The sequence below is a fragment of the Falco cherrug genome, chromosome 7 (genome assembly GCF_023634085.1).
Source record: "Falco cherrug isolate bFalChe1 chromosome 7, bFalChe1.pri, whole genome shotgun sequence".
Classification (NCBI taxonomy): domain Eukaryota; kingdom Metazoa; phylum Chordata; class Aves; order Falconiformes; family Falconidae; genus Falco; species Falco cherrug.
In genome coordinates this window covers 10,253,566-10,274,471 of record NC_073703.1, presented here as the reverse complement: position 1 = coordinate 10,274,471, position 20,906 = coordinate 10,253,566, and the positions used below count along the sequence as shown (strand labels likewise).

Here is a 20,906-nt window from a genome sequence, read left to right as displayed (position 1 = left end):
GAGACCAGGGCATGAGGGTTTTTGCTGGGCTCTGTGGGAATGCAAGCATCCCTGCGCCCACATGGGAATGGGGCTATCTGCCAGAGAGGGTGGGCAGCGCTGGATGACTCTGGTCGGTTTTGCTGCAGGAAGAAGCCAGCTGGCTAGGAAACAGCTTCCCCCTACCCTTACTGTGTGTTTTTGAGGTTACGTCAACTGATAGAAATCAGAGAAAACCCACTGCTTTGCCCACCGGGTGCAAGTGAAGAAGCTTTTATCCCAAGCCCTTGAGGGCCAGTACCCTGCATGCAGGAGGATACAGCACCTCCAGTCTGTACCAGTACGCCTTTGATTCCTGCAGGCTGTGCCGGCGTGGTGTCTCTTTAAGGGCAGGTCCCAGAGTGCACGAATTACGAATTATGGTATTCCATTAATCCCTTCACACTGGCCTGCCTGTCCTCCACACAGCGGGAAATGTGGGACAAGCAGGGTTTTGAGATTATCTCGTGCCTTGCAAAGCCGGTTCCCTTTGTGCTTTTAGAAAGAGCGTGCTCCTGTGGCAAGCAGGGGGCTGGGGGTGACATCCCTGGTGGGATGCACCCCCAGGGCCATGCCGTGACAGTGTGTGTGTGTGCTCTGCCCTCCTCCATATAGCCTGTGTGTGTATTTTGTGACAGCCACTGAAGCACTTGGGCACTGTCATCCTTGACAGAGATCACGTTTCACTCCCCAATCCATTCCTCCGTGGCAATGTAGTTATTTGATGCAACAACACTAGCTTTGCAGCAGAGAGTTTCCCACATCTTCCAAAGTGATCGGCTTTTTGCCTGCCAAAGCTGTCCCTTGGGGTGGTGCAAGGGGGAAGAGGTACTGCTTTGGGCACATGCTTTGCTGAAGGTATGCTGCTCCTTAGGAGCTCAGTGCACAACCTCCTACACTCTAACCTCATGGAAATGCCAAGGCAGGAGCAGCCTGGCTCAAGGAGACCATAAGCCCAGCAGTGACATCTGTATGGCTAAATAAAACGGGATCCTTTGCAACACCAGGGGTTTGCACACAGCTGGGAAATGCTGTGTAATTCACTGCTGATGGTGGATGCTTGAGCATCCAGGCCCTGGCTTTATGGATTAGTGTGGAAGTGCCACGGCTTTGTCAGAGTTTCAGGGCACTTTGTAGAGGTTAATTAACGCCCTGGTGCTCAAGCACATCTAGTTCAACTGCCTACACACCCGTGGAGAAAGAGACTGGAGCAATGCAGTCAGTGCATGTGCATCTTGGACCTAGCCCTTCCTAGAAGCACGACCCAGGTTGCTGTGGAAGTAGTAAGCAGTACTTTTCAGAAGTGTTTGGATGAGTCAAGCAAACTTTAAATGTGTTTACAGGTCCCTGGAGGCAGTTCCTGTAGTGCTTTCCAGGGCTTTTATTGGCAGAGGGTTGCTCTGCATGGAGGCTTTGTATCTAGCTGAACTTTTTCAGAGTGCATCACAAACAAATCTTCTCAGCATCAAATAAATCCTTACTCTGGGAACAGTTGGAGCATGACTTCTCTTGCTGATGCTGGCTCTTGGGACTGCAGCAGGGCTGTGTTGACAGAGGGCCTTTGGGAAGAAGTCCCCTGTGGCAGGGGCCACAGGGACTGTAATTCAGCTCCATACCCACCTCCATCCTGCAGCTGGGAACACTGGGGAAACATTGATGTTTCTCAGTGTAACTTCCCATCCTTTTTTCTCTCCCACAGCTCCCCAAAGCGAGTGCTTCTGGATTGCATCTCAGTCTGCCACTTGGTAAAGTCAGGAAGGTTGGTAACCCTTGGGCTCAGGGTGTGCTTGCACCAGTAGGTGTGCTCAGGGTAGGCTTTAAACCGGCTAGCACAGTACAAATAGCAGTTCAGTCCTGGCAGCAGGATGCCTGTGTGGAGCTGTGAGATGGGTCTGCAGTATTCAGTGGATTCTTGGGTACCAAGCTGAGATGCTTGCCAAATCGCGTATCTCCAAAAACTGGGCTTTAAGTTGAACGTAAAGACATGTACAGAGCGAAGGCATGAAGAAGGTCACCGTGCTGGTAACCTGGAGATGTCTTTGGGGATAAACTCTTGGTTTAGCACCTTTTCCTGTGCTCCTGGGCCAGTTCCTTTGAAGCCGAAGAGCTTGATTCAGGTATGTTCCTGAAGCAGGCCTTAACTTGTGTCTAAACACTGTGAGGCATAAGTCAGAAACAGGTAACCTGCTGTTACCCCTTATTGTATGGTCTATTATTGGGCAAAATAAATAGCAGATGCTGTAATGCTTCATATCAGGACCTTGCCCCCCTACTCAGCTCTCGTGAGACCCCACCTGGAGTGCTGCGTTCAGCTCTGGGGCCCCCAGCGTAAGGACATGGGCCTGTTGGAGCAAGGCCAGAGGAGGCCATGATGATGATCAGAGGCTGGAGCACCTCTGCTGCGAGCTCAGGCTGAGGGGGCTGGGGTTGTGCAGCCTGGAGAAGCAAAGGCTTTGGGGAGACCTTCCAGAACCTTCCAGCACCTAAAGGGGCCAACAAGAGAGCTGGAGAGGGGCTTCTTACAGGGGCACGGGTGACAGGACAAGGGGGGTGGCGCTGAGCTGGAAGAGGGCAGGTTTAGGTTAGGTATCAGGAGGAAATTCTTTTCTGAGGGCGGCGAGGCGCTGGCACAGGCTGCCCAGAGCAGCTGTGGGTGCCCCGTCCCTGGCAGTGCTCAGCGCCAGGCTGGATGGGGCTGGGAGCAGCCTGGGCCAGCGGGAGGTGTCCCTGCCCGGGGCGGGGGGTTGGAACGAGGTGAGCTTTAGGGTCCCTTCCAACCCAAACTACGCTGTGATTCTATGAGTAGGAGGTATGTGAGATAGGACAAGATGACAGCTTAACGCCGACTTTTTCATTTTCTCATTTCTCCGCATTATAGTCACGTATTTCTGACATCCCTACCACTATTCACTAAAACCCCTTACAAAGTGCATTAGTTTCTTAATAAAGCAAAACAAAACTCGGCCTCCTGACCATTTTGCTTTAGGGTTTCCTGTAAAGAAATGAAGCCTGTAGGTAGACCCATCGCAAACACCATATCGGAAGGGGATTGGGAAGTAGAAATGGGGGCGTGATGGGAAACATGTGGCTTCAGTAAGAGGAATAGCTCCTTCTCCGATAGCCCTGCGTGCCGTCCTGCTCTGGGAGATGATGCTTTTCCTCCTTCCTTCTCATCTACCCAGCTCACCTTCACCTGGCACTTGTTGACAGCTCTCCAAAATAAATTTCCTTGTCTCCTCAGCCTCTGGTGGGACTGAGGCTTTGAAGTGAAGTGACTTGGTGTTCTTTAGCTGTCTGCATTTTCCTTTTCTCAGCTCATGACTGTGCGCTGAACCCATTTTTATTCATCAGCAAACTGTACCTGAGGTGCCTCCTCGCTGCACCTTGGTTAGGCTGGCAAGCCTTGCTGTGTCTCCCTCTATGTCTTATTTCCAGCAAAGAGGGTTTCTGCTGGGAGTTACTGTCCCCAGTTAATTCATTATAGCGATCAAGCTGATGCTTGCCCATTTCATCCTGTGGACAACACAATTTTCTTTGTGTTTGAGGATCCTATTGCTGCTGGAAAGCAACTTGGATCACCAAGGGACAGCTCTTCATTACTGAAATACTGACATCCTTTATCCTTGCCTTTGCAACTTGGTTCTTGTGCACTTTGCATGACTGCGCCATGGATGTAGTGGTACCTGCTGCTGCTTCTTCCCTTTGCTCTAATGGAAAACTCCATTATCAGTCCTGGGCCTTACTAGTGATAAAATCCCATCACAAAATGTCAGATCTAATACTCTCCTCTGTCCCAATCCTTTCCTCAGCCTCTGGAAAGTATCTGTTAGTTGACAAGACAACGTAGGATTTGGGAAATTGTTCTGTTTTAAAAGATGAGGAGGAAAATATTTCTGATTTCTTGTGCCAGCCTGGCTTGCTGCTTTTTTTCCCCCTGCCTTTTTGGGAAGCAGGGAGACTGGTGAAGGGGATAGAGCAGGAAAGCTTAAAATTTTTAGCTGTTTCAAAATAAAATTTAATTGTGCTTTAAAAAGGCTCAGACTGAAATGAAGTATTTGTGAGTTATGAAGCAAAATGCTTGATTTTTTTCAAAGCAGGGTTGTTTTGGTTTTTAATTCATATCTCTTAAACATTTCTAAGAATTGTCATGATTTGGTAAGAATTAAAAAAATATCTAAGATTAAAAAATAAAAATACCACCAAATTGCAGAAAGGAGAAACTTTTTTCATTGCAGTTTTCACTGGTCTGTGTAGGGCTAACTACACTGGTGACATGCCCTGCTTCTCTCCATGAAACGCTGGATGCAGGACCAAGCACAGACCCCTTTGAAGAGACACAATAAGCCCTGAGAGCAGGAAGCTTTTGTTCCCAGGACAGTATCCTCAAGGAGGAAATTTATTAATGTGCTTCTCTGAGTGATAGAAACAAATTTTAAGCTGAGAATGAAAAGGAATCTCATGTGATCACCAGTTTGGTGGCCATCAGTGGGAGTTTCACAAGAGGCTGATGGAGTCAGGATTAGACCTTTGATCTGTTTGCTCCTGGTATTAGTGCCCTCTGGTTCTATCGAATCAGGCTGATCTAAAAGTTAGAGGGAAAGGTGGGAAAAGACTTAGCAAGTGGTGTTAAATCTAGCCCTAAGTTTAGCACATCTTTAACTTTAGAAGCAACCCCAGGACCAGGAGCAGGGGTTTTGCTAAACCTCCTTCTCCACAGAGAGCAGCTTCATTGTTGCATGACTAGGCGGATGATGTGGGAAGTGTTTTCCTCATAATGGGGGCGACTAGTAGTCATGCAGAATTTCTCAAAAGAGGAAGGATGTCTTAAACTACTTCTAACTTGGCTAATTTCCCATTGAGCCTTCAATTCTACACAAACGTTCAACCACAGGCGCTATCCCAGTTGCTTAATAGCCTTATTCTTGTGCCCAGTAGTGTGCTCTGTTGATCCTCGAGCATGGTTGGGCTCCGTACAGGCCCTGGACTATCCATCGTGACAGTCCATGCCTTGGATTTTTCCAAAACCTGCTTGATTTGTGAGATAAAAGTGTAAAATACTGCAATGATAGGATTTTGTTGGGGTCTTGAAAAAAGATAACAAAAAGGACGTGGGATAAACCAGTGGGGTGCTTTTATATTTGGACAAATTATAGAAAAAGTAAAACCACAGTTAGTATGAGGGTTCCTTAAGCTAGCCTAGAGGTGAATAATAATTCAGTATCTTATTGTAAGATCTTAGATACCTGCTTCCCTGTTCAGTGGATGCTCTATCCCGCATTGCCCTCTAGCGAGGACATTGCAGAGCAAATAACGCCTTCCAGCTTGCAGCTGCCAGGATATGAAATATGGTATTTTAATACCTGAGGACCTGGCTTGTTTCTGAAATGATGCTTTGCCATGCAATGCAAATAGTGTGAGGAGGGTTAGCATTCACCGGTCGTAGGTGCTGATGCATGTATCTGCACTGGCCATAGCTTTCTTGACATTTGCTTTTTGTTTGAGCTATCTGCCTCTGCAGGCATCTCCCTGCTGCTGATGGATCACTAGCCAGAGGTCCCTGCTCTCTTCTGCTTTGAAAAAAGGGGAAAATATTCCCTGGGGTTTTTTTGATGAAGGATGACCTTTTTCTGTGTTGTGTGTCTTACCCTGTGCTCCATGAAACATACTTCAGTTCTTTCAGTTCTGTGGTTTTGCCTTTATACACATGGTCTGACAACGCTGCCTGTGGTTTGGCAGTCATCACGGGACAAACTTTGGTCCCTCTTCAGTCCAACACTGGTCCATCCAAAGGTGTTGCATAGAGGGTCAGAACTGGTCCTTGTACTTCTGCCTGCTTAGCCGTGTGAGCCTGCATCAGTGCCAAATGACAATTTTGGTGTGTTCCCAGTTCTCTAGAGGTGTTAAATACTTACAGAAATTCAACTACCAGCAATAGGTTTAAAAAAAAATAATTAAAAAACCCCCAAGCAAACAAGTATCTGCTGCCTGTGGAGAGCAGGTCATGCCTGATTCATCCTGTCCTCAAGGTCTTACTTAAACGAGCCCTGCAGTGCCCGGAGCTGCTCTCCCCTGGGTTGTCAGTGCCCTGAATCAGCTGTCTGTTGGCCACACAGTCAGCTTGCACACACAGGTCCTGTCAGGGCAATGGCACAGCAGTGCAGCAGCCTCCTGTGTGCCTGTGGGAACCTGTCGCAGCCGGGCTTCGTTGATGCCTGCAGCAGCATTCCCTCAGGGGTCATCCCTGCAGATGTGAACCCTCAGGCAGCACTGGAACAGCAGCTTTCTCTGGGGTGCTGGGTACCAGAGTCTGGGCTGAGGATCTGGGACTGAGAAAAAGGAGGCACTCAGGTCTGCCTGGGTTTTCTTTCCCCTTACTCACACTAGGGCAGGGAAGTAAGAGCAGAGCAATATCCAGATCCCACTTAAATCCAAGGGCTCCTCATCCAAAGCGTAGACTTCATTTGTCACTGCTTCAGGCACTGCTGCAACCGAAGTGAGACCCAGTGTGCCCTTACGTGCTTAACCATAATTACGTAGAAATTCATAATTGATGTGCAGTCTTCAAAAGTTAACCTGCTCTTTGCCAGCTTGTTCACCACAGGAATAGCCATGGCCATCTCTGCTAGATGCTGTCAGCTCAAATTCTTTGACCAAGACCTTAACACTTGTAGAACGAACCGTTATAAAAATCTGCGATTTCCTGCGTGCTAACAGCCAAAGGGCACAACCTGTTGTGCATATGGCAGGTACGTGGGTGCAGACAGCACCCCGCTGTCGGTGCGATCCTCCCAGGGACTGTAGGACCCCCAGGAACACGATGGTGTTTGGGGAGCCGGGGCGGGCTGCCTGTCACCCAGCCTGCTCTGCAAGGCACTGGCAGGGTGAATGACAAACACTCATGCCATCTAGTGACCAAACAAACGCGATGTGGATGTTTTCTAAAAGGCCGCTGAAACTTCATAGCCCAACGTGGGGCAGGGCTGGGGGAGGGGGGGTGTTAGGTGTGCTGGGAAAACAAATCGCTTTTCCTGCGTTCCTGACCTGTCTCTTCCCTCATTTCACATCCCATGAAGTGCTTCTGCATGTAACCAGGGACTGGGATCTCCCATGTGAGGCTTTATAGATCCCTGGCAGAGCAAGACACAGGCTTCCTCAGCAGCTCTGTTGACTGAGGTGCACAAATACCTCAACTTATTGCTGATCGTGGAGCACAAACCCAGTGGCCAGGGACAAGGTGACTGTGGCAGGGGAGATGGCATGCTCTGCTGCTGATGTGGACATCATGGGCAGAGACCCTGGGGACTAATTTAAGCTGGCAGCACGGGCTGCGACGCGGTGCCGTTGCTGCAGCTTTGAGTTTAGCTGAGACAGGGGCAAGGGCTGGCAGCTTCTGCCACTGTCCTGACAGCAGTGACTCGTTACTAGGGCTCATATGACCTGACACTTTTTTCCTCCCGCCACCTTTGTTTCTCCCTCTTGCTTCTGTACATGATAGCCGTGAAGGTATTAACGCACTGGGTTTCTGCATGACTGGCTGGCTGGAGCTGCCGTTGCTTCATACCTAGTTATTAATCCAGACAGGTCCCGGTGCCACAAACCTGGAGGAATTAGTTTGCACTCTGCATTTTTAAAATGAAATTGAAGCTATTTCTGACCATACTGGCTTACTCTTGCTTAGCCAAGCTGTCATCAGCCAGTGCAGTTTGCCTTGCATAAGGCTGGTGGTCTCCCGGCGATATTTTGCAGCTCTGATCATTTCTTTAGCTCCTGAGGAATGCACAGAGAGAACTTGGGAATTAAAAGTTTCCAGTTAAGGAACTTGAGGGCTGAGATAGGTGTGAAGAAGTGTATTACAAATGCACCGAGATGCTGGGCAGCACGCCCAGAGAGATTTGGAGAGAAATGTGGGATGTACCCCACTGCTGAAGGGGAGTCAGCAAAGCACCCAGATGCGAATGTGCTCTTTCATGGAACATTTCTGAAATACAGCGACACCGAGGCTGATGGCAGCACAGGCTGGCACATCGCTGGCCAAGGGTGCTGGAGAGCTGCCCCTCTCACTGGGCACACAGGTCCCTCAGCAGTGCTGTGCCCCAGAGCAAACAAGCGGGTGCTTGCTCTGCTCCGTGCTGCTCAGACTTGCCCCTGCTTCCTTCAGAAAGCCATTTACAGGGTTCTTGGTACCTTCTTGTTGGTTTTCTGTACCAAACAGGAAGGTACCAAATATGTTTCTTGTTGTCTAATTTACAAATGTTTTTCTGTTATCTTTACTACTACTTTTTCTGGACTATCCTTGTGTCTCCCTGCCTTTCTGCTCTGGATAATTGAGAGTTGGCGGTGTTCTGTAGTCTTCCTGTTTCAGGGCCAAAATGGGAGTGAGAATAAATGCATCTAAATATTGTATTGAAGCAAATAAGTAATTTACTCACAATAGCTCTTCACCTGGCATTACACTGGCAATTTTGTGCAGGTTTTGCAGGAGGAATGAGCAGATGTGAGAGGCTGGAAGAGCCATGCGCCTTGGGGAAAATTTGCCGTCTGGGTACAATGGAGAAAAGGACTTCACAGATTTGGAAGCTTGCTCCTACTTCTGTAAAAGAACTTTATCCAGCAGCCTGTGACAGTGCTGCGTTTTATAGATTTGCTGGCCCTAAATTCTGAAAATATCCCTGTCTACCAGGAGTTTAGCTGGAGATGGCAAAGGTCAAGACTACACAGTGGGGAGAAGGCAGGTCTGCTTTACCTTGTGCTTTCGAGTAAGACATCTTTTAGAGCAGCCAGCTGACCAAACACAGTATACGTCCACAGTCTTCTCAGCTCAGTAGAAATCCTTCAGCGTTATCACAGTTCCATTTGTTCTTTTCCCTGAAGAGATACAGAAAAGCAAAAGACATTTAGGGTGCTCTTTTGCCTGAAGCATTCAACACAGAAACATATCCCTATCTATTTGGCGGAGAGAAGCAGAACAAATTGCAATGAATAACCTGAACCTAGTACTAATTTTCTCTTTTCTTTCTCCTTGTAGGGATCCTGTTTACGATGCTGGTATTTGGACCAGCCTGTGGATTTATCTTGGGCTCCTTCTGTACCAAAATCTATGTGGATGCTGTCTTCATTGACACAAGTAAGGAGAACTGTGTTTTTTTTTCAAATCGAATATGCTAATGTTGTATCAGCAGGACAAAAATTTTGATGCTCCCAAGCAGGAAGCTGCTTCTCATTCCATCTTGAGTGCCTCTTGCACCTATGGGAGTCACTTTTAGAGGGGTTTTATGATTGGGATGCAAAAGTTTTCAACTCTGTCCCCATAGATAACAGATTTGTAGTAGCTAAAATTTCTTCCATCCACGGGCTTTTCTCCTGTGAGATGAGTTTCAGCCCAGCTCTTGGATGATGCCTTAAAATACCACTGTGGCAGGACACAGGGGCTAGCCATGGACATAGTCTTGCCGAGGAAGCTGTTCCAGAGAGAGCTGCCGTCCCCAGGACCTGGGAGGACTGTGCAGGGTCTCTGATGGAACACACCAGTAAGACCCATGCCCGGCACCTTCTGCGAATGACCCAGTTTGGATGGACAGGTTCAGTCCCACAGCATTATTGCTTTTTCCCAAAGCAGTGCTAATTATTGCTCACCCTGAATTTGCACTTGGGTTCAAGCAAATCGTTTGCAAATTTGTCTTTAGAGAAAAACGTACAAATTCTTTGCTTTTACTGCTACCCGCACTATGTACTCTTTGCCATTAGAGGGCAATGTGTAACCGGCTGTCACCCACTGCTCCCCAAGCCCTTTGCCTGTAGAATGCAAACCTGGTGCTTCGTTCTTTTCCCGTAGTTGTTCAGATGCTTTTTCTACAGTTCTTAGCTCTGTCTGATCCCACAGGCTCTTGTCCTGCCGCAAGGGTGTTCTCCCCTTTCAGGGTGCGTTGCAGTTCTATGATGTGGCAAATACACCTTTCACAGCATGCGTTTGGATGGAGTTGAACCTTGCTGGACTCGGAACAGAATTGTGCAAATCTAAGAGTGCTACTGCCTTCTCTTTGTCTTGTATGCACGTGGCAGCTGAAGAAATCTAGATAATACCAAGCAAGCAGGAAATAATTATTATTTTTGATGGCTGAGACTTTCAGCTGCAGCTTGGTCAAACACCACATGGCCCCTTTTCATTCTTTGACTTTAGCAAAGATACACCAAAGACTTGCTTGGTTCTGGAGACAGAGGAACTGCTTTTAACCCTGTTATATATTTGACCATTAAGTATAATTTACTCCAAAATATGAATGTGCAGAAGAAGATATTTCTTCTCTCTAGTAGGTGAAGCTGTGGAACCCCCTCACCATAGAGTGTTAGAAGTCTACAAATGGATTCAGAAACAATTGGATTAGTTTAGAGAAGAAAAAATGAACATGACACCAAATCTAACTTAGAAAGTCCCTGAGCCACAAATCGCAAGAATAATATCAGGTATATGTTGACTTTATTCATGTGGGCTTTCTGGGCATCTGTGGCTAGTAACCATCAGAGGCAAGGTGCTGGACTAGTTAAAAAGTTAATTTGATGTGATCTGGCCATTTTTAACATAAGGTTTATATTTACAGCTCAAAAAGACCCGGGCAAATACAGAGCCACTGAGGAGAATGGTGGAGCGTGATTATTGAGAAGCCTGGAGGGACTGTGGCTCAGCAGCTTATAGGGAGGGTATAGTGCTTTCCAGATGCAGGTCCAACTGGTTTTGGCCATGGTCCATCGCTGTCATGCAAAGACTGGGGCACACATGGCCTCTGTCTATTTTTGGATAGGAAAAAGTTTTCTTGTTGCAGCAGGCTCTGCCTTGCAGCTTCGGGGTCGCACGAGGAGACTGAGCTCCAGAGGGCTGAGCCCTGTCCTGCTCCCTGTTTCAGGTAGGAGATGTGGGATGCCAGGGCACACTGCTGCGCTGCCCTCCGTACAGGACCTGTTTTAGGAAGGGGATATGAAGAAGACCTTGGTTTAGATGGCTCTTCACATGGCTGTGTTCCCAAGAACCTGAAAAAAATGCACTTCAGGCAGGATGAAATAACAGCAGAAGAATCCTGTCCCTCTAGAATGCTATTTTTCAAGCTTCGTATATGTTTGAGAGCTAATTTGAGTTATTTTCCCCAAGGAGAAAAGAGTTTCCTTCCGTCTGTGCTTGAGAGACAACTTGATTGCCTCACTTGAGACAGATTTTTCAGAGCAGTGGTAACCAGACATCGTGAACGGAGGAGTTTGTTATTCCAGCCATGCGGACCCAGGTCTCCACTGGGAGTCAACTTCAGCACCGGGCACCCTCTGTCAGCTTGTAGAGTGGCTGTGGCAGCGAGATGGCTGTTAGGAATACAGCTTTTTCTCTCCTTCGGCTTGTTTTTATTCCACCAGACTGACTCCAGAGCCTCTTTTTTCCTTATCTCTGCTGAGTGATGACCTACAGGATACTCCTGCCTTTTACTTCACTTTTCTGCATTTTCTGATGATTTCTCTACCTTTCTGAGCCCATTTGATACAGTGGGTGGGTTTCTTTTCCAACAGTTCAGACTGTTTCACCCTCCACACAGTCACAGGTGCCCATAAAGCCCAAATGCCCATCTCTCCTTTGCTGAAAAGGGCTGTGAAGTCAAAGCAGGGAGAGCGTTGACCTACTGGAAAAAAGGATAAGCCAGGACGGAGATGCAGTGTCCTTGTCTGTGCTGCTGCTTCTCCGTGCGGGTCTTTGTGCCAGTAGGTATGTCAGCTGTGCACATTAGACACACTGGGATAGTGATGTCCAAAACCTCGGTGCCAGCACAGGGACACTGACTGGTATATGACAGCTTCCTAGAACTGGCGGAGCCAGAAACACTGGAGAGAAGCTCTTGATTACAGGGTGTTGCAGAACTGGATGTACCATCTAGATGGGCAAGGTGGTGGGTCCTCTTGGATGAGGGGTGTGGGATGCCCTGTGGGTCCCAACTTTGTGTCTGGGAGCCCCTCACCACCCAACAAAATCCCCAACAACCATCTTCCTGCCTACAAGAGCGTTAACACTGTTGTCTTCCCCTCCGTACAGCCAAGTCACTGACGTGTGTGTTTCCCATTGCAGGTAAGCTGGACATAACCCCAGATGACCCTCGGTGGATTGGTGCATGGTGGGGAGGCTTCCTGCTGTGTGGTGCCTTACTCTTCTTCTCGTCCCTGCCGATGTTCGGGTTCCCGCAGTCCTTGCCCCCGCGGCCGGAGCACGCTGGGGAGAGCGCGCAGGCCATGCTTCCCGAGAGGGAATATGAGAGACCCAAGCCAAGCAACGGGGTCCTGCGGCATGCGCTGGACGGGGAGAGTAGCACGACCTGCCTTCAGCAGCTGCGAGGTGAGGCACTGGCCCTTGTCACGTTTTCTGTGAGAGTCAGCAGCTGGTTGGATTTATAATTGGTCTCTGATTTGGGCTATCTACCTCTACCTCCAAGAAAATCCCAAAAAAAACCTCAGCGTCCTGAAATTTCAGTCCCTAGCTTCTAATTATCTCTGGCATTGTCCTCATTTTAAAGACAGACTGTTCCACTTGAAAGGTTTGGGTGGTTTTTTTTAAACTACAAAGCTTCAGAAATGCATGATAGTCCTGCAGAGTTGATAAAAAAAATGAAGGGGAACATAGTTGCCAGGGCAATTTGTGAACTTCTCTCCAGTCTACTGTCCTGCTCCTCTCTGCCTCCCAAAACAAAGAACGAGCCAGCAAGAGCGGTTAAAAGAAACTGGGAGCTTGCAGCACCTGAGCTGCAGCTTAGTGCAATCCCAGATACAAAGCAATGAGTGCTGGACACCACCACAGCTCTTAAACTGGGATGGAGAGGAGGTAGATACCAGTCCAGAACAGCAGCAATGTGGCAGGGCAGAGCATGGCTTGCAGCGCATTAGAGTAGAAAACACCACATCGTGTCCTGCAGTGTTGGAAATGGACCTGGCTCTAATTAAGGTTATCTAAGCATCCACCATTTTGTGGGAGAGCGTGGGCAGATATCCTTCCTGTAGGCTGCACTGGAAAATCCTTCTTCTGAGAAGGTGGTCCTGGAGCACTGGTGGTTGCTGCCCACTCTCCGGCACTGTGGCAGAGCAGGTTTCGTTACTGCCTAGTGCATTTAGATAAGTGGGAACAAAATCACTTATTCCCTGTGCAGTCGCCTTAATTGGGAATTGAATGAGGTGCGGGTGGGAAGGAAAAAGAGACTTGGGGAGGAAAAAGTGTTTTCTTAAATACAAAAAGGCCTTGAATAGTTGATGTGGTTGTTCATTAAGGGAAGGTCAAAGAGGTGAAATTTTGACTTGGTGAGACAATTCAGAAGAAAGGTAAAGGGATAAATAGTTTGACAATTTGTCTGTAAAATTAATTTCTTCATCCTTTCATCCTTGTTGCAAGGATTTTCTCACGTTTGAGGAATGGGCTTTTCCCATGGTACATCCATCTGGATAATTCTGTGGGTTTTGTTGTGCACATCTGCTTCTGGCCACTGAGTTTTTTGAATGGGCACTGAAAATTTTTGCAGGTTTTCACATAGAAAAATGAAAGAATACAGCACATCCTTGCTGCATGGAGGGGCAGCAGTTCTGCCCAAGGATGGTGCAGAGCAAGCTGAGCTTCTTGCCCACAGGGAGGCCATGGGGTGATTTCTATAGCATCTGTTGCTCATTGAAGTAGAGAAATTAAACTGCCACATCCATACGCTTCAAAGTATTGAATACATCAGGAGGCACCGCAGTCTTCCACGTTAACCTTCTCATTGCAGGTAACCCCATTTCGGATCAGTCAGTATTCCAGAATTCTCTTTGTAGATGGACTTTTAAATACAATTTACATCACATCAAATAAGACAGGGGATGACCTTTTTATTTATGCCTTTGAGTCTGTCACAGACGACACAATGTTGGTAGCTGACATCTCCTTTCAAGTCCCTTGCCACTATTGTCACAGTCAGAATGTGGTCAAGAGTCATGTTTGCTAAAGTGCCTGCCTGGAGATGTTCAGACAGGTACTGCAAGGGAAGGCAAACGTGCCTCACTCATTCCTCATGAGCAGTGTTTAAGGTGATGGGTTGAATCTTGCTGTGTATATACGTTATTTTGCCAGCAGCTGAAACATATATGCGTTCCTATGTGGCAGGACCTAGTATTCTCAATCTGTTTGTTGATTGTACAGTTTCCTTTGGGGAAAGTTAGATTGCCTTTTTTCCTAGGACAAAAAGGACTGGTAGTTATATACAAAGGTTAAAATATATATGTGCATGCACAGTTGTGTCTTCTGTTGTATTATGGGCTCTAGGCTTGGATTTGCATGTATTTGTGAAGCTAAATAGCAGATATGTATCTGTCCGGGGGGGTGGGGGTGGAAATGCTCACTGGGGTTTGTACGGCTATCATTCTGACTCCTTTTCAGCGAGTGTTGTCTCTGCAGCTCAGTCCTGGGCCGGTGCGTGCCGGCTGTAAGTCTGTGTCTGCGTGGAGGTGTGGATGGTCCATATCTCACGCACAGTGCAGGGAGGAAGAGTTGTTTTGTTTCTCTGGGCTGATTGCACAAACACACTTGGCATCGACAGCATCCTTAGAGGCTGAACTGAGGCTCCTTTTTGCCTGTTGAAGGGGTTTCATTTTACTCTTGGTTTTGGGGTTTTTTTTTTGGTTTGTTTGGTTTTTTTGCAAACCTTGCAGTGACTGCCGCAAGTGAGTGGACATGGCAGGAGCAGAAGCGGGGCGTTGTCAGCTGGGGACATGCTCCCAGCTGGGTCACAGCTGTCCGCTAGTGACATGGCATGGCTGGCATGTAGGAGGATGCTCGAGACGCTACAAGATCTGCTGAAAGACAGTGAGATGCAGGGTTGCGTGAGATTCCTTGGCTTTCTCTAGCCTTAGCACACAGAAAAGCTAGCACTAATATAAAAGCAACCTGCTCAAAGCGTCAAAGTGTTTTACATCTCTGTCAAGGTCTGAACAGGAGGAAGGGCCCAGCTTTCGGGAAGTCGTGACATCTTTTCCTGTGGGATATTTTCATACCAGGAAAAGAAGCATCCTTAAGAGGAACTTCAAACTCTGAACAGAAATCATGCCTTTGAATAGCACAAGGTGAAGAGGGAGTCAAAGGCAGCAGAGGCGGTGGGTGGCTGCCACAGCAGCTCTGCACAGGGACATGGTGGCTCATGCAAGAAGGCTATGGGGCAGTCCTGGGAGGTGCTTGCCATTGCTTAACTGACATATGAATGCTGCACAGCTTTACTTGATTAGTATTTCAGTTAAGCAATGCAAATCCATTTGGGAGCATGTGGAAGTGAAGGATTAATAGCAGGGGGAGGATGGATAAATGCTGCCATTGCTCTTTGCTCTCAGCTGGCAGACTGGCAGGGTTGATCCAGCCCTGTGCTCTCCGTATGGTCTGTGAAAGCACTTCAGGCATGGGCTGCAGCAGTCCTTACTGTCCTGGGGGCAAAGCTTTGCTTTCCTACCTCTGATCTGCCTTGGGGACCTCTCTGCTATTCGGGACCAGAGATGATGCTCAGCTGTGTCAGGGCACCTGTGCCTTCTGCTCCTGTCTGTCCAGCATCTGCCCTCACTTGGTGTTAACACACTGCCTCTAACCCACCACCTGCTCCAGGACGTGCTTGGAAATACTTTATTAAAATCTTTCTTTTTATTTTAATACAGAAATGGCACTGAATTGAGTGGTCAGTTCTGACGAAAATTGGTTTCAGAATGCTTCTTTGGCTTTATCTTTAACACCCCTGGAACATTCTGCTCTAAATGCATTTTGTTTTTCAGTGATTTAAACCAGAAATTCATTACATTCTCCTGTCTGTCTAGCAAGAGAGATTAAGAACCTAAAAGGATTTAAAATTATACAGAATCCTTCAGGTTTGGAGAGAGGAGCTCATTCACGAGGAATTAGAAGAAAACTCACTGTGGAATTAAATGAATTTCAAAACTGCAAATTCCCTAGATTTGGAAACATTTTGGTTTCTGTCCAGCTTCATTTCCAAGAGCGTAGGAGAGTTGGGATGTACAGCTGACAGCTGTCTTGTCTTCTGTTCGGTTCCTTCCTGCTCTGTGTACCAATCTGCTGAATACCTAGAGAGGGAGCTGGTCTGAATCCTGGATTTCTCTCCCCAAAAGAGCTCTCTGGGAGCAGGCATGTAGCACTGGGCCAGAAGCTTCCAGCTGTGCAGGGGGGGTCCTGGGCCGTGGAGAGCCTGTAGTTCTTCATGGGAGTTCATAGGACTGAGCAGGATTAATGGCCAACACAGTTTTAAATGCATGACTCTAACGAGTGATTATGACAACCTTCTGGAGAGGACTCCATCTGTACCTTCATACATGGCCAGAGTGGTGAGGCTTTGGCCCAGATCTAGACAAGTACTGAGACCTTAATACCCTTTTGGATTTGGGTCTTGGCTCCATACCATCATCTAGAAGGCTTGCTTTTAGAAAGCAAGTGAAATTCTAACCTTAGGTAGGGGAACAGCGGGTGATAATAGAAGGCCCCACATCAGATCTTGTTAGTCTTCGAGTTTCCTTTGCTGGGATTTTATGAGGGTACAGGCTTTGTTGGCAGGTTCTTCTTGGCTGTTTCAAAGCCAACATCCTTGTTATCAGAAGCTTTTATTAGTTCAGAAGGGCCTTCAGCCTGTGCGCTTTGGGGCAGAAGCTGAGCAGCAGCTGAGGCCAGGGAGAGTGTGTCTGTCTTTGTCTCTGCAAAGATACTGTGCCTTGCTGTGACCTCCATGACACGAGTGAGGGAGGTTTGTGTCCCCCTCTGAAGCTGAGCAAAGGTGGTTGCTGAAGGCAAGGTGATAGACTAGAAGGACCTGCTATCCGTGTATGAGAACGTTACTGTTGCTTCAAGCGTCTATCTGTCAGTAAGCCTCTGACATAGGTGTCATCCTTTTCCTTCACATCCTTTGTGATACTAATTTTGCCAAGGCCACGTGGACTTTGGCATATTAAACTCACCTGAGATACCTTCAGCACTCTTGCCTTACTCCATCGTCTCTTTTATAGGAGCTGCCTCTTTTCAGGAGGTATTTTCTTCTTGTTGCCTCCACTGTTTTCTTCATCCCTTATTCCTCAAGCCAGGTGGAGATTTTGCCTTTTGTTTCCTGTTGGGATCCGAGGCTTGCTGCCTACGGTGCTATTAGAAAGTAGCATTTTGGCTCAACATACATTTTGCCTTTCCCTCGCCACACTGTCCTAGGTGGACTGGGCTGTAAACCTCCCTCTAATTTATTACTTTGCTTTCTGTGTTCCTCATCTTTACTGCAAATTGAAAACATGTCTCTGTAGGGTGCTCCAACTGGAAAAAGGGGCCCTGGTGATTGTAATGTTCCAAACAATTCATTTCAAGCACCAACGTGATGATTATAGTTTGTCGTTTCTGGAGAGTAGTTAAACCTCATGTAATGAGGTTGCCAATTATCCCTGGTACTCCCTGATGTTTAGTGACAAATCAAAGCTACTTGGTGTACATAAGTGTGTTTGCCTGTCCAGCCCATGGCCTGTCACCCACAGCTGGCCCCACAGCAGGAGATAGTGAGGATGCTTCATGCCTTGGCATGGGTGTTGCTTGTGGTGTTAAAAGATGAGAAGTCAAGGGATTGCCAGGGGTGTTGGAGAGCTTTGGGACATTCTCCTTGGGTCCCTTCCAATCTATGGATGATCCTGTGACCAACACTGCATGTGGATGGTCTGAAGAGTTGGGGTTTAAGTACTTCAGTGAAAAGAGGCTGAGATTTCTTGTTCTTGGAGTATCTTGCCATGGCAATGAGAATCGATCTTCTGCCATTGTTTCTGTAGTGTGTTGGGTGCGTTGGGAGAAGAATGTTAAATGAGCTGGTCTTTTTCAGCATGGGAGGGTGAGTCTTTCTGTGCTGCGTCTGATACAGCTCATGGGTTCTCCAAGAGGACTTTTGAGACTCTTTCCCTTTCCCCATTTGGTGAATGGGCTTCAACCTCAGATTTACAGCAACAAAGTGCTGCTACAAAGTGTTCAGCTAACCTCTGGGCCAACAAGGTGCAAAGTAACATTTATTATTACTTTTGCTGGGCTCAGCTCCCGTGAAGAAGTGCTGTCCTTAGCTGTTCTGTTCCCCAGGGCTTTACTGTCCCCCATCAGACATTTTCCATTTCCCCTTCTCACCCAGGACCATATGCCAGGCAGCTGAATGCACATCACTCTAGCCTATTAAGAGATGTTTAAACTTCATTGCTGACTTTTAATCTTGTTCCCAGAGGTATTTCACCCCAAGAACTGAGACAGATAAGGCAGCAACAGGTGTCAAATGATTCATCTTAATGGGTGGCAGTAGCAAGATGAAAGGATATTCATTTCTATGGGGAGCATCCTGTCATTTCCCGTAGGAAGTGAAAGGGAACAAGCTGGTCCTGGCTGAGGAAATGTTGGAGGCTGCCAGGCATTGCTGGCATCGCCTCTGCACTCGGTGCACTAGGTTTTGTGTTAATACCCTCCAGCTGGTAGAGAGCCCTGTTGCAGTAAACAGTGGTCAGACATAAAGTGAAGGACAGAATCTGTCCCAGAAGATACACACGCAAGGAGGAGAAGCAGTGATGAAGTGATGGCACTTGTAGCCCAACACTGCCAGGCAAGGCAATCACAAGGGCCTCCTCTCTTGTGTGAGGTGGTGCAATAACTCTGCAAAACTTTTGCTGTCCTCCCCCAAGTACGAAGGGTGGATTTTGACCTTGGTATGCATGATGATTGGGTACCAGCCTTGCCAAATTCAGAAATAAATGTCCATGCTCTTTAACTCCCTCCTGCAGAAGACAGGCCGTCATTGTTATTATTTGGTGGATGAAGTTAAAGGTAGACCTTTGTGTCTTTGCATTTGAATTGGCACAAAGCTACATCTCGAGGAATCCATTAATCTTGAACAAACTGAACTCCAGGGGCACAGCAGGCATTAATACCTTAAATACGGCTTTTCAAGTTCAGCACTGCCAAGTCCACCTTTGCATTTTCCTTCCTTTTCCTGGCAAGAAGGAGAAATTCTGTAGGTGGCCACCAAAGAACTGAAGGAGGCAGCAGGTAGCTTCTGAGATCTATCCACATCTGAATCCTCCCACCCCCGTTTCTCCCTCCCAGTACTTTTTTCCTTTTTTTTCTTTTCCCCCTGTTCTACTAAAGAATACTGTGCCTCCTGCACCTTCATTATGTTCAGCAAATCCTCAGGAATCAAGAATTTTATACAGCGTGAAAAAAAAATTGTGATTCAAAGAGACCAGGAACTGTGGAATGGCCCTATCCAAAAAGGTTAGATCAAACCTAATTATAACCCTCCTGCCCCCTGCCCAAGAAAGAACCAAAGGGGACCAAGGAGAGCCTTGACAAAGAGCTGTGCATTCATTTGCTGAGGCCAGTGCAATTAGATTTTGCACCAAAAAAAGCCCTAAGGGAAAACAGAAGCCAACACCAGAGAAAACTGTCATCTGCCAGACCCTGGTACACTATAGGGGTTGTGGGGGATGGATTTTCAAAATGCAAATAGGGGTCCGTTGAGGCTTCACTACACTTCAGCGAGGTAATTTTCAAACTTAATGATTTTCACATTTAATTCAGGGAGAAATTAGTCATCAGGTATTGAGACAAAGCAAGGCTCTCTTCTGTACTGGGATGCTCTTCAAGCTGTGTTATCTCGGCAATAATTAAAATGTTCGCTGAAGTAGAAAATGTGCTATCTGATTCATTAGCCAGATTTTCCTTTGTAAGGTAACTCATGTTTGCTTATCGGAAATGGAGGCAGGCTTGGAGAAGAGGACTCTGGACGCTAATGATTCGGGGCAGGGGGAAGGAGCCAATGGTTCATGAAACTAAAGCAAGTGTGCGTGCATCTTACACAGTGAACATGTCCTCTTTCACCCTTGCAAACACCACAACTGGTAGGGTCTGCATGGAAGGCGTTGCTTGGCTGGTGAAGCTCTGGGTTATACAGAGGATACACGGGCTAGCGTGCCTGTCCCAGTCATAAAGTCCCTTATGCCCGTGGGTGGCCGTGGCCCCAGGCTAAGCAGGAGCATTTCAGGTTGCACCCAGATGTGCTACATGAAGGTGTCCCTCAGCAAGTGAGCCAGTGTTACATGGGAATATGAAACAAATCTGGATGGCAGGAGAAGGAAAGGCCAAGTGTGAGCTGCGTTAGCTTGTGTCTGAAAGCTTACAAGAATCTGCGTGGTGCTGAGTACAATACTGGTGACGCCCACTGGCTGGTTTAGCGTTTTTCATGGGGAGCAGATAGGGAAAGGAGGAGGAAGAGAACACTAGGCTTTGATGGACTTCCCTGGGGGGGAAACAAAAGCAGTATTGGAAAACATTCATCCTTCAAATTTTCAAAATCATCTGTAAGATGTGAACATAACAACAGGTGACTTCTTTTTGCACTCCCCTGGTATCTGAATCTGTAGATGACACCATTTTGGTGTTTCACTTTGTTCTGGTGTTGCTGCTTTCAATGAGCTTGTCTGTGCAGAACAGAAAATTACTCCAGGTTTAAGTGAGTTTGTCCTGCAGGAGAGCAGCAAGGCACCTCTAGCACCTCAAGTAGAGCCTACACAAAAAAAAACTTTTCCCTTTTTCTTCTTTTCTAGTGATCCCCAAAGTAACTAAGCACTTGCTCTCCAATCCCGTCTTCACCTGTATCATCCTGGCAGCCTGCATGGAGATCGCGGTGGTGGCCGGCTTCGCCGCCTTCCTGGGAAAGTACCTGGAGCAGCAGTTCAACCTCACCACCTCATCTGCCAACCAGCTCCTGGGTGAGTAACCACAGGGGCCATCAAATCTTCTGCATCAAAAGGCATTTAAAGGTGTTCAGCGTGGCTGGTTACCTCAACCTGTCTCACTGGTTAGACTGTCC

General features: G+C 47.4%; 1 protein-coding gene across 2 annotated transcripts in view; it reads left to right on the top strand.

The window, feature by feature from the left end:
• The window catches only part of SLCO3A1 (solute carrier organic anion transporter family member 3A1), a 152,642-nt gene that overhangs the window by 107,198 nt on the left and 24,538 nt on the right, over positions 1 to 20,906 (top strand). For both annotated transcript variants that reach the window (XM_055716612.1, XM_055716611.1), the window contains exons 3-5: positions 9,044 to 9,142; positions 12,113 to 12,376; positions 20,641 to 20,805. In XM_055716612.1, coding sequence (XP_055572587.1) covers positions 9,044 to 9,142; positions 12,113 to 12,376; positions 20,641 to 20,805 — 528 coding nt within the window. The remainder of the gene's footprint in view (positions 1 to 9,043; positions 9,143 to 12,112; positions 12,377 to 20,640; positions 20,806 to 20,906) is intronic.